At 36.8% G+C, this 13434-nt stretch overlaps 1 protein-coding gene across 1 annotated transcript in view; it reads left to right on the top strand.

The window, feature by feature from the left end:
- RPAP2 (RNA polymerase II associated protein 2) overlaps positions 1 to 13434 on the top strand; it is a 37893-nt gene that overhangs the window by 8371 nt on the left and 16088 nt on the right. Inside the window, exons 9-11 of the mRNA XM_030455454.1 lie at positions 376 to 470; positions 2721 to 2801; positions 8275 to 8343. Coding sequence (XP_030311314.1) covers positions 376 to 470; positions 2721 to 2801; positions 8275 to 8343 — 245 coding nt within the window. The remainder of the gene's footprint in view (positions 1 to 375; positions 471 to 2720; positions 2802 to 8274; positions 8344 to 13434) is intronic.

The raw sequence follows: 13434 nt of genomic DNA, 5'->3' as shown, positions 1-13434 counted from the left end.
TGTTTACTTTTAAAGTTCAAGTGTGATACTAGCATCAGAGGGTATAATTTTAATAATGTAGTTTGTTGGAAAACAAGAATACTACATTTCTTCTTGGGAAAAGTTTACTCTGACTTGAAGGATTTTAAGGATTTATGTTAGCTGAACTGTCAGATTTAGCATAGGGAAGGGTGAAATTAGGTTAGCTATACACTGTATGTGGGGTCAGATTAAACAAACTTTCGTCCATTAAGAACTTACTGGTTATTTGTGGGTTTTTTTTCTATTCAGAGATAAGTTTTCTTATATTTAAACAATCATAAACTGTGACTATTTTGATGCATTGACTTAAATTAAATACTAGGTTATAACTGTTAAGTTTTTTGTCTAATACAGGATGATCAGCAAGAAGATCTCACCTTCCCACTTGTCGATTCAAATGCACAAATGCAGATTAGAAAGCGAATTGTACTTGAAAAACTGAGAAAAGTGTAAGTATCCTATACTTTGGTAAATATCAATAAACAAACACACTGCAAGGATTTTCTGGCTCTTTGTAGGTGGCCTTAGTTAGAACTTAAACCTAAAGATCTTGCTCATTTCTGAGACACTCATCTGGAGTATGGTAGCAGGTATCAGCATGCATGGCCTGCTGAGGTAGATGTCAGAATCTCACTATTAAGGTGGTTTCTAGAAGAATCACTGGAGCTTGTAGTTGACAGCATTTCAGGCTGGTTTGATAGCATGTTCACTCTCTTCACAGAGAGGCAACAGTAGTGGCAGAAGTCAATGCAGCTGTGCCACTACACTGACAATTTCTGTGGTTTGTGGATCTAAATGTTGGTATAACACATGGATAAATGAGAAAATTAGAATATGTGCTTAAAAAAAATAAATTTCAGTTATCTGAGATAATCTGAACTATTCAGATTCTTGTAGGTTGTCTACCAGAATCTGCTTTTAAACATAAAATATGAAATATTTAAGTAGGTTTATGTACCAGCTGTTCAAATCTGAAATAAAAAACTTGGAACTTGATTGGGAAGAGTGCAGATATTTATCTTGTACATTAAGCACACTGTTACTACACAAATCTACACAGAATAAAGTGATGTTTTCAGACTTCTCAATAGTTTAAGAAAAGGTCTTGCTAAAAGAGTTTCTAGACCATGTTTGGATGGCTAGCATCATTATACCTCTAGCTGCAACCTTTAAAGGCCATCACACTTGTATCTTAAAGCTTTAGATTCCCAGAGAAGAGCTCAAGACATTTCTGCTCTAGCAGCTGGAATTATTAGGTTGTCAAAGTTTGAAAGGACCTTGAAAATATTCTAATTGTCAGGGCAGTGCAGATAAATTAGTGTTTGAAAGCCATGATTGTGGTAGATTCTTATTAGAGGTATTTAGCTCTTCTATTCTAGTTTGGCTAACACAAACTACATTTTGCAGAAGCAGGTTTTTTCTTTTTAAAGGAAAAAGCCCACAGCCAAAACTCCCCCTCAGACTACCCCCAAGACTTTGTTCTGTTTCTCTCTGTCTGTAATAAGTGTGGATAGGTCACACACAGGGAATTAAACCGTCCCACAGAAGAGGGAGATGGAAGCAGTTTCTCCTTCCAGTATTTCCATGAGTTCAGTTATTTTCAGCTTCTAGCAAGATTTCTGTTGAACTTGAAAGTCTGGTACTCCATGAATAGAGAATAAGAGGCAGAGTTGGGTTTTTTCAGTTTCTTCAAAGGTTTTATTCTTGACTGTCTCCTTTTTTAGTTGGTCTTTTTAAATTTTACGAGGTGGTGCAATAGTTTTGTCAGACTCAAGTAAGAGACAATTTTCATTGTGTTAAAGCACTGATTTCTTGGTGTGTTCAAAGGAAGTCACTGGGAACATAAACATGCCCAGTATGCTGAGTCCTGTGCTCAGTTTTTGTAAATCATGCAGTAACATGAAAGAATAGAAAATTGATTCTTTCAGCAATATTGATGCATCATGTAGATATATGCATATAAATGTAAATAACCAGGTATTCAAATGCTAGAGTATATTAACTATGAAATAAGTAAATAGAGGCAAAGTTTCATCTAAATGGGAAAAGCAATGTATGTTCTGGGGATCCTGTCATCTTGCTTAACAGTAAGTGCAGTTTGTTGTGTGCTGTATCAGTTTTTACACACAGTCAAGAAGGGAGGCAATCTGTCTTTTTTTTTTTTTAAGTTTCTGATCACTCTCTTATAATCTTAATTCCAACTGTCAGGCTTAATGTGGAATCTTAATTCAGTTTTATGTCTGTGAGTCTGAGGTTAGCAGATATATTCTCTGTGCAAGCCTCATCTTAACATATAATATCCTATTGCATTCTTATTTTTGAACCAAGCAAATGTAAGTATTTGAAACACTAGGGCCTGGAATTCGAATTCTCATGATGTGAGCACTTTGCTTTTTTGGTAGGATGGCTTGTCACAACTGAAATGTGAAGTTAGTAGAGTATGCATGTAAAACCCTGCTTTCTTCTTCACATTCTCACTGAACTAATTTCCTTTTTTTTAAACAACAAACTTGTAAAGTGAAGGTGTTTCCCAAGCACCACCTGGAGGAATCTGAAATGTGATCTACAGGTTTTATCTGCTGCATGAACATTATTCTCTTTTCCTTCTTATTAACTGGCATGAGCTTTGGTGGAAGTCTTACTTGAGAAGAAATGAGAAAGAGGAAAATGTGTACTGACCAGGGTCTTTTGCCTTTTAGATTACCTGCAGTTTTGGGCCCTCTTCAGATCACTTCAGGTGATATTTACACCATGCTAAAAAACCTTGTCAAAACTTTCCGGTGAGTATTGGTCTGATTAATTAAAAATGCTGTTGAGTGATTTGTTATTTGGGCACAAAGAGGGCACCGTTGCAGATTTGCCCTTTTCTAGCTGTATGTTCATGTGGGTAATGTCACATTCCCTGTGGACTAACAAGTCAACCCTTTCCCAGCTCCTGGCAGTGGCTAGGTCACCAGGAGTATCTGTAGATGTTTAAAAACTAGGCCAGTGGTCTCTGGAGGATGATGGTGAGTCTTTTAAAGGTTCTGCTACCTCGTCACCTCCTATTAAGCGTGAACTTCTGAGATCTGTCACTTTCTTCTGGTCTGGCTCCCTACAGCCAGGCTAAGCTGTTTCAACATAGTTAATAATTGTTACCACTAACTTCTAGAGCTAGGAAGAAGTCCATTTTGAACCGTTGGGTTGCTGATTTCAAGAGGAAGTAAATCTAGTGGACACTATCACCACAGATTATCCTTCTGCTTTAGTCAGAAGAACTAAAGGCAGTATTTAGAAACACTGGGATAAAGGAGGGGAAAACAGAAGTGTAGTAACTTCTCTAAATATTTTAAGGTTTCCTTTGTGACATGACTCTCATAACTTGCACCTAGATCAGGCCCTGCGTCTTGAAGTACTTTCAGGAAAAGGAGCAACAACAGTTACTAACTTGGGTATATTGTCACTGTTGAACCTTCTCTCCCACATCCTCCATCTGCATGGGGTTTTTATGTAAGTTTTCCAGCTCAGTCATGTGGTGTTTGCCCCAAGGAATCTATGCTTTGGTGATAGAAACCCAACTCCACCTGTTTAGTGTTTGAAATTGATGCTGTAATTGCAGTATTTTAAGTTGTGGTTATCCTTTTAGTTTAACTACATTGAAACCAGGGAGGATATATTTGTTGTATTGGAGCAGCATGTATATATACCTACTATTTGAGTTAGATTCTTTGTGTCTTAAGCAGGTTTTGTTGTTCTGCAGTCTAAATCCTTAATAGTCACTTCAGCTTAGAGAGGGATAGAACTGGAAAAACTACATTTGAATTCCTTCAATCTACTTTTGCCTGACTGTTTATGCAACAAGTCCCGGAGGTTTTCAGAAGCAGAACATTTTTTTTAAATAATTTTTGCTATTCAAAGACAATGTCACCTGAATGTGGTTTATAACAAAGAAGCCTCAAAGCCAAAATGTACTTCTAAAAACATATGTAAAACCACACCTATGGGTTTACAGAATCTGTTATCTACAAATCTACTTAATTTGGACTTTTATCCTACCTGGCTCATGTAGCAATAATTTATCATATATTTGAAGTCTCCCTGGATCTGTTTCTGATCCCTCTGGGATCAGAATGAAGCTTGAATAAACTTCAAGTTTATTTTTAAGTCTTTTTGTTAGGAAGGAAGTTGAAGGTAATGGGAGCAAGTTGTCAGGGCCCTCTTTCTTTCTGTGAAGATTCCAGACAAATTGCTTAGAAGTTCAGCATTTTGGGCACAGGGTGATTGAAGACAATTCTGGGCACTAAACAAAAATTCACAAGTGCCTTACAAGACATACATGTAATTATAAATGTAGTTTTATTGTCACTGATAGTAAAATACTACAAAATTACAGGAAAACAGGGAAGCAATTAAAACTTTTGGGCCCTTTCCCTTTGGATTTCTGATGCAGAAGGGTCTGTTGATCCACTAAAGGGAGCTCATAAGTATAGCTTGTAGATGAAGGAACAGGATTGGATCTCTGGTTCTGTACATAGGTTTAAACTTATTTGAGTGGCCTCTGATTTTAGGTGGAGTTCTTTGGCAGGGCAACCTGGGATGAATTTTAAATAGTATTTATGTTTGCAGGGTATAGAAATGTAAATGTAGTTAAAATGCTTAATGATTTTGGAGAGAGCTCTGAGAAATAATAGTGCTCTGTCCAGCTTTTTGTACTGGAAATATTTCAGGCTGAAGAACTTGCCAAAGAGGGTAGGAGATAAAACATGGCTGTAGTAGAGCTTAACTGAAGAAGGGTAAAAGAGCATGTGATGAACCAAGCAACAGCGATTTTCAGCTCCATTGGTTTTTAAAGGAACTCTTGCAGTTCAGCCTCCTTTGGGCAGCATTTTATTCAATCACCGCTGCTGGGAAATGCACTAGAGAGATCTCAAGAGACATTTTAGAATGGTTAGAGCTCTTCCCAAATAAAGTCCCTTAGTGCCTGTAAGCTTTTGTTACAAAAATTGAGATGTCAAATAATTCTCCAGAGTGTGTAAGGGCACTTTGTTAAAGGATCAAGAGAAAATTAGCTATTTGGATGCAAACTGAGGCTATATGATGGTTTGGGAATATGTTTTTGGTTTTTTAAAGCATAATGTTTTAGATTGAAAATAGAAATTTCATCTGTACATTATGATTGCAAGTATTTAATTCCTTTTATGGAGCTTATAATTGACATTGAACTTTGTCAATTATTATGATACAATTGTTTCCTGAAGATGTGTTCAAGACTGTTTATTACAATTTTGCCCTATTCTCTTTCCAAGTCAGTGTTTTAGCTTGTAAAGATGTATTGTGAGTGTATGTTATCTGGTGTATAAACTCACTAATAGGCTTTTACCTTTTACCCATGTTAATTTTAGATTGTGGGTTTGAAATCAATCAGCCATAATTTGTTGTATGCAAAGTTCTGTATAGAATGTTAATGACCTTTTTTCAAGTAAATGGGCTTCTCTTGCAGAGAGCCTAAAGTTAAAATAGTAGCTCATTTTTGCTGGTTGTCAGCCAACTAAACTGTACTACAGTATGTAAATATGTTGGTCTTTGTCTTTTATGGTTAAATTGGTCTAGTTGAAGCCTAAAAAAAAAATAATCAGTATGTGCCTGTGCTGGCCTTGGTTAGATAAAGTTCACTCATCTTGGTGCAAATTTTGGAAAAATTACAGATAGCTGAGGCCTCCTAAATTCACAACTTTATGTCCTATTTCCATGAAGTCAACTTGCTGCTTTACAGATGAGGCAAACAGCCAAACTAACAGGTCATATTCTCAAATTGAGGTTTCATATGCCTGTACCTGGGAATGTAGATGTGTGAATGTGTGAAATTTATCCAAACTCCTTAACAGTAAATATTTCACTGCAAAGCTCAAATCACGTACAAAAAGTTCTGTAAGGTTTTAGCATTTCCACATTATATGTTTATGACAGAAATCTGGTGACTTGTCTTTTTATTGTTCTGAAGTAACAGTTTTGGCTAGAGGCAAGACAGAGAATTAAAGAACCATTTTTACAGTGGACTTGCACTTCTCTGTTTCCTGAAAGCTTTGCTCTTCAGAGGCCTTGGTGTTGACACAGCTTGTTTTTCAGTGACTGCTTATTATTTAAGGCTTCACACCTGTAGGTTGCTAGCTTTAGTCCGATCTGCCTGAAATGTTTTTATTTTCAGCTGCTTTCAGTGCTTTAGGACAGGTGTTGTACTGAAAGGTTAATCATTATGGAAGCCTGTCTTGACTGTTCATCCACTCCAGTGACAGAAGCACATCAGCAGATCCATGTTGCTGTATCCTGCTGGTTATCTGTGTCTTTTTACTACCTCCTTCATAAATCACATATTGATGGCAACGATGGTGTTCAGACCTTGCCAATCAATACTAACATTGAATAAGAGTTAATTGACACAAATAACTGCACCTCTCAGTTTGTGTTCAAGAATGACACCTTTCTGTGCTCTAATCAATAATAACTCCTTGTAGAGCACTGAAATAAAGCTGCTTTCTCTATTTGACAGTTTTCTCAGGTGGCTCAGAGCTGTCTCTTCTATTGTGTCTCATCATAGCAGATTAACTGGAATGTTACATATGAATTGCCTGTCAAGATGATTACATCAGGCATTTCTTGGTAGTGTTTATCACTGTCATCAGCACTGAGTCATGACATTTCAGCCTTTGCTTTTTGTTTCTTTTTCTATAGGCAGAAAAATGTAACAGTTTACCAGGTAGAAGCTTTGTTGCCAGCTAATGCCATTAGCTATTTGAAGTAGTAATTGAGAAACATGAATCTTTTAATAAAAAAATAATCTGTATTTGCTAGAACTGATCTAGATTGATGTGACAATTCCTGCATATGTAGTACAAAATAATGCTTTTCTTTTCATCATTTAACAAAATTCAGGCTGTGGAGACACTGAGTAATCATTGCTTCAAAATCTTATTTTGGTAGGAGGACTTAGAGAGTCAAGGAGAAAAATTGGATAATACTGCTTTAATGACTACTATCCTTAAATAAAAAATTATTCTCTTATTTTTAAATAGCTTTCTGAAATATGGAAATGCAAATTATCCTGTGAAATGTCTTACAACTGCATTTTTCATGGCCATTTTTAATATAAGTTTAATAAACTACTTAACAGAATTTTAATTTTAACAATGGCAAGTACAAATACTTTATTTTCCCCCTTTTTAACACTTCTGGGGGGGTAAGTGTGTACTTGGTCAAAGAAATTAAAAATAAATTTGAAAAAAAGTCTTACTGGGAAGAAAACCCTGGATTTGAATTTGTTGCCAGGTACTTCATTTTAAGCAACCTCCCATCTTCACCAGATGATGCCTGTATCAGTGGGTAGGAATGACAAAGTGGCTTCATTGTGGATTTGAATTTCTACAAGGCTGCATAGATGGGAAGCTGAGAGCAGGAAGGAAGCAGACCAGGCCCTTGCCTCTCTGTTTTTGTTGGATGGTGCCATCTGTCTAAATAAAACTGATTTTGCTCACCTTTTTGGGTGTTATCTTCTGGTTTAGCTGTGACTCTTCCATAGAATTGCTTGTCTTGAAACACCACAGATGAATTCACATGTGAATTGCTTTAAATCAGATTAACATTTGACTAAAGCAGATTTGTGTTATTACAATGTTAATTCAAATGGGTCAGCAGGTGTAAAACAGAGCAGTGCCTTTGTTGAGCACCCATGTGGTTTTTGTTTCACACCTCATTTTCTTGCTCATCTCCTGTTGCATGAGATAGAATTCTGTGTTTCCATTTTAAATACAAGAATCATCAGAGGATTGTCTCTGGTATCCTATAAAATCTAGTCTGTTTCTGCAACATTAGCTTTTACAGCAGATCTGGATCTGAAGCCAACAGGGAGAAAACCTAAGTGTAGGAAGGCCCAGAGTCCTTTCAGAAATGCCTGTGGAGTTCCTGAGAATTTCCCAGTGGGTTTGAGGGAGAGCAGAGCCCTCAGAGCAGCCAGCACTACTTCTGAGCAAAGAATTACCTTCTGTGCAATCTTCCTCATCCCACTTTCATATGGAAAAAGAGATGTGTTGGGAATTCTTCAATTCCTCCATTACACGATGGGAGAGATGCCTGAAAGTTGGTGAATTGCTCAGATACAGCTGTAATTGCTACCTTGTAACTTGATAAATTAAGTCTTTTAATTGTAGACTGAAAATTCAGCAGTTAGTTGTTTTACTTTCATTCTGAAATGTTCTGATTGAGTTTTTTATTATTTTTCAGGTTAACAAACAAAAATATTATTCACAAAATGCCTGAATGGACTCTAATTGCTATAGTTTTGTTATCTGTGTAAGTACCCTTTATTATTAAATATTCTCATACACAACTGTCTTAAGTAGCCTAATGAGACGATACCTAATTTCAGATAATAGGAGAGAAAGAGTTGTTTGACTAGTGTATCAACACAATGATTTTTTTCATGCAAATTAACTAAATTTTCTAATCAAAATAGGATTGTTCCACTCAGACCAACATGTTAACGATCCACAAAGTTAGGTTAAGTAAAGAAAAGCTAATCTTTGGAGATTTTTGAAGAGGGCTGGTGAAGGAGAGTACACTCCCTCCCTTCCATTTTCTGCTGTCATTTATCTGACAGTAGGACAGGGTGAGTTGGATTGGATTGGATATGGCATAACTGTTATACTTTTAATTTCTCATTTTACTTCTAATTTCTTAAAAGATTTCACTTGCATGATTAAAGTCAAACTATTTCCAGGAAGATATGGTATATTTCTAACTTTGAGAACATAAAGCTTATTTAGCGACTCCCAAACTCTAAAAGGACTGCTGGGACATAGTTTTAAACTTTTTTTTATGAGGATGACCTTTATTGCTTAAGATTGGGATACCACAGTACCTACAGTCCTCCTTAGCTTTGCTCTGCTTACTGTAGAATTAAATTATTTCCAAAGCTTTTCCCAGTGGAAAGCCTTATTTTGTTACAATGTCTTTCAGTACACTTCTACACAAGACATGATCTATAAAAGCTGTAGTGAAATACATCGATTAAGTTCCTTAATTATATTTTCCAAATTGATGTACATTTCTTAGTTTAGATACAAACTTCACAGTGTATAAAATAGACAGTTCTCTCACAGGTTTGTATTGAATATTTAACATTTGTTCACCTTTTAAGAAATCAGCGGTGGTTTCATACAGTGTCAGGCCCTGCTTTTAAATAGAGTTAACCATCAAGCAATCTTTGCATGTCCTTCAGCTTGAATTTAAAAATTGCAAAAATCTTATTCCAGAGACTGTTTATGACTGCACTGCTGCTGCTTCTTTTGGGCTTCCTGGGTCATTGGAGTCTGTAGGACAGAGAAATACTTATGGATATTCACAGGTCAAGAAGTGTTGTAGTCCAGCCTTGTAGCATCCCCAGTACTGCACTTACTTTCCTTGATATTACTTCAGTCTGACACATTGTTCTGGCTTTACTGTCCCAAGGAAGACCACACCAGCAGGCATTAGGGTAGGCTTCAGCGAGCCTTACATCTGTGTCACCCAGCCAGATACCGCTCAAATGATTCATTAAATCAGAACACAGAAAGTAACTTTACTTGAATGCCTTGGCATAAATTTTTCATCAACTATAAGAACAAATCTTTTGTCATTTTTACTGTATATTCTTATGGTTGAATTGGTAATTTGTGAAACAGATCTTATGAATTTTTCAAGTGCTGTCTGTACATTTAAGGAAATGGTGACTCTTTTGATCAGAAGTTAAAATATGTTGCTGGTCTCTCCATCTATGATGAACCATAATGTTAACATGCCTAATGTTTGTTTTACATTTGTTTTAAATGCTATACAAGTAGCAGGCAGTCTTGGTAGCAATCGGTAAAGAAGATAACAAACTCTCTTTATTTTTGCTTTCTAAGGGCCTACCCCTAAACAAATAAATTGCATTACATCCTAGAACAGAGCAGATTTTATTTCTAGTATTGATCTAATGAAATAATGAATGAAACTCCTGTTGACCTCAGTTTATTATAAGGTTCTTGTAAGCTCATGTTCTTCAGATTTTAAACAGCACTCAGCTGCCACTTAGGAGAGGTTATGGAAGAATGTAGGTGGGGTAGAATGAGTGTTATGATTGCTCTAAAGATGATGGTGGGTGTTGCATTGTTTCTAGAAAGATTAAAACAACATTTAATTATTTGGGAATTCTAATCAAACTTGAATATTTAATGGAAGCCAGATGTGTGCAGGGAAAAGCTACTGAGAACCTGGGCAACCCCTCACTGACAGATCCTCAGATTGTGGCTCTTTCTCACCTCCTACAGTAAGCCAAATAATCTGTTACATCTTACTAATATTGATCATTCAAAGAATGACACTGTTAAGTCTTCTCTGGCTTCCCAGTAGCTATACTGAGGAGATGAATGCTGCATTCATCTGAGTCTCATTCAGAGTGCAGAGCTGTATGGACTCAGCGTGGTTTTTTTACCAGCTACTGTAACTGAAAGAAGAGAACCTTTTCAAAATTTGTATTCACAAGTCTTGACCTGGTGCCAAACATAGAGTGGTTATTTTACACCTAACACTGAACAGTGAAGTAGCATAAGCAGCAGCCTGGAAGAGGATACTACTTCCTCTTTCCAGAAGGATGAAAGACCATATTACAGGTATGCTGGGATGCAGGAGGTTCAAGAACAGAGACTATAGAAGGCAGAGTGATTGTGGGATTTCAGGGTATAACTCAAAAGAAACTACTGAGACCTCAGGTATTTTTTGTTTTCTTTGGAAGGGGGCAGGGTTGTCTTTTAGAGTAGCAACTGTTGGACTTTGCTTGCACACTATTTTGTGCATCCATATTGTGGCTCACCACACCTGTCTTGTTTATGGCTAGCATGTTTTGAGGACTCAGTGTACTCAGCATCACAGTGCACTTTCAGAGTGCCCCAGACTTTTTTGTCATATGTTGCTTTGCAGAATGACTATTATTGTTGCTGCTGTATTGAATTCAAGTGTCATCACTGCTTAGTACTTTGTATTATGTTATGATAATGCTAACCTCTCATCATTGGAGTCTGCATATTAACACAGAATACAGGATACTGTGTAGTCATAAAACCTAACTTTTGTGCTTATTGTTAGACCTAGGCTCCCTTTGTAGTCTGCTGGACGTCAGGAAGCTATTAGAAGTACTTATGTGCCCTTAAGTCCTCTGATTTTTACAGAAACCTGGCCTTCTCATTCATAGCTCTGAAATAGTGCCTGAAACTTTGCAATGTCCTTCTTGAAGTATTGGAGCTCACAGTGGTGGAGTATTCCCTGTTCCTAGTGAACAACTGGATTTATTCAGTCAAATTATTGTGTAAAATATGAACAGCCAGTCTCAGCCTTTATTGAAAATCTAGCCTGAGGCATTCCTATCTTTATGTCCAGCATGTTCAGTGATGCTGTATCAGCCATCTTGGAGTACGCTTTGCCAGCCATATTAAAATAATTGCATTCATTCCTGTCATGGAGCAAGTGACTGTTTAAAATGATCTGCAGATCAAATTTCTTATTTAGTTGTCATTTGTAGCAATTTGGGCAGTGGTAAATTTTTGTGTATTCCTGTTGCAATATTTAGTATGTTAAGCAGAATTTTTTGGTTAGTAATAGGTGCTTTATAATGTACTATAAATGAAAATTCAGAAGTTGCATCTTTTCCCCCCAAAGAACTTTGCAAGATATCAAATGAAGCAGATAAATAGATAGAAATGCAGTAGTTCAAGAAAGAAGTAGAAAGCAGTGGGAAGACTGGTTACTATACAAGCATGGGCACTTGCTGTTTTTAGTGTATACCCCTGGTACAGTCTAATGGAAAGCTTTCAAGATATTTTCAGGAAATGTCTGCTTTCATCTTACTTATCTGAGCTGGCTGGTTCCAGTGAACTGTGGTCAGCTTCATCTACAAAGCCTATGCAAAAGGTTCCCCCGCTAAAAGCTTTGAAGCATTTCAAAATGTTCTGGGATTAGTTTATAAGCATTTGGCTGCAGTATTTAAACAAACTCAGAATGACCATGATCACTAAACAAAAGCCATCGTTATATGTGTGCAGCCACTTTAGATAAATGTGTCATGTGGAGATGTACTCTAGAGGTTTACTCTCTTGGTGATAACAGTTCAGGAGCTGTAGAATCTTGGGTTCAAGTATACATTTTTACTTCTTTGCACACGAGAGCACATCTGTTACTCAGTGCTGACATTTCTAAAGTATTTTAAGAGGCATTCAGATGTTTGTGATATTGCTGTTGTTTTCTTGTCTGGAAAAATCTGAATGTTTGAAATGTACAAATCTAATGTACAAATACATACTGGATATGAATCAGACTTGCAGAGTGGCTGTTTCCTGAAGAAACTGCATACAAGTCAGCTGGATTATCTTTTATTTATCAAGTCTATGATGGAAGATTGGTTCCAGGTTTCAGATGAGAAAAATAATGTATCATTAAGCTAGAAATATCATTATTTCCTGTTTTGAAACAGAGTTTGCAGGACCAAAAATCCAAAGAGTCTTTACTTTTATAAAAGTTTTTAAATGTGGTCATAGTATTGCCTCCACTCTTGGCCTCTTACCTGTCAAGTTATATTATTGTGTGAAATAGAGAAAAAGCAAGTTTGTCTTGACATGTAAAAAAATTAAGAAGTATAATCTTCCCTTTTTTCTCTCGTATTATTTAGGTTGTCCCTTGGTGCGTGTGAACGCATAAGATTTTTGTCAAGCATTTCTTACTTATCAGCATTTCCAAAGCAAACTTAGATCTGCTTATTTGGCATGTTGTGGAGATCAGGATTACTTTACTTCCTCTTACCATGTTCCATTATTACTTAGGAAACATATATAGAACAGTGTTTTGTGGGATTTTCAGTGTTGTTAATTGGGCCTGGTCAGTGCAAAGTACAGAATTTAATTAAATATCTGTGTCATTTACAAGAGAGACAACAGAAAAAGAAACCTTAGCAACTTCAACTAAGGTTTTTATCCGTGTACAAAAGGAAACACACTGTGTTGCTCTTAGGCAGGAAAATACCACTCTGGATTTCATGGCAGCACAAACAGCTGCAGGCTTTTTCCATTCTGTTAATTCTCATGGATAGGCTTCTAAATGGGAGATTGGGATGTGCCTTATAACTTTCATGCATGCCCAGCACAAACTCTCTGAAATGAGTCCAGGATAATTAGTTTCCCTTTACAGTTTTGGTCTTTGACCTGCTGAGCCCCAGTGGAGCTTCAGCACATGCTGTCTCCTGGACTTCTCTTCCTTGGAACTGGTGAGTTAGCTCAGAAAGCCATCTTCTCTCTGCACTTGCCAGCTTTGCTGCACAATGCCAGGGAGGAGCAGGGTCATGGCATTATGCTAAGTGTCTTGGAAATCCCTCAAAGA

The sequence above is a fragment of the Calypte anna genome, chromosome 8 (genome assembly GCF_003957555.1).
Source record: "Calypte anna isolate BGI_N300 chromosome 8, bCalAnn1_v1.p, whole genome shotgun sequence".
In the NCBI taxonomy this organism is placed as follows: domain Eukaryota; kingdom Metazoa; phylum Chordata; class Aves; order Apodiformes; family Trochilidae; genus Calypte; species Calypte anna.
The sequence above is the reverse complement of the archived record's forward strand: the minus strand, read 5'-3'. Positions and strand labels throughout refer to the sequence as shown.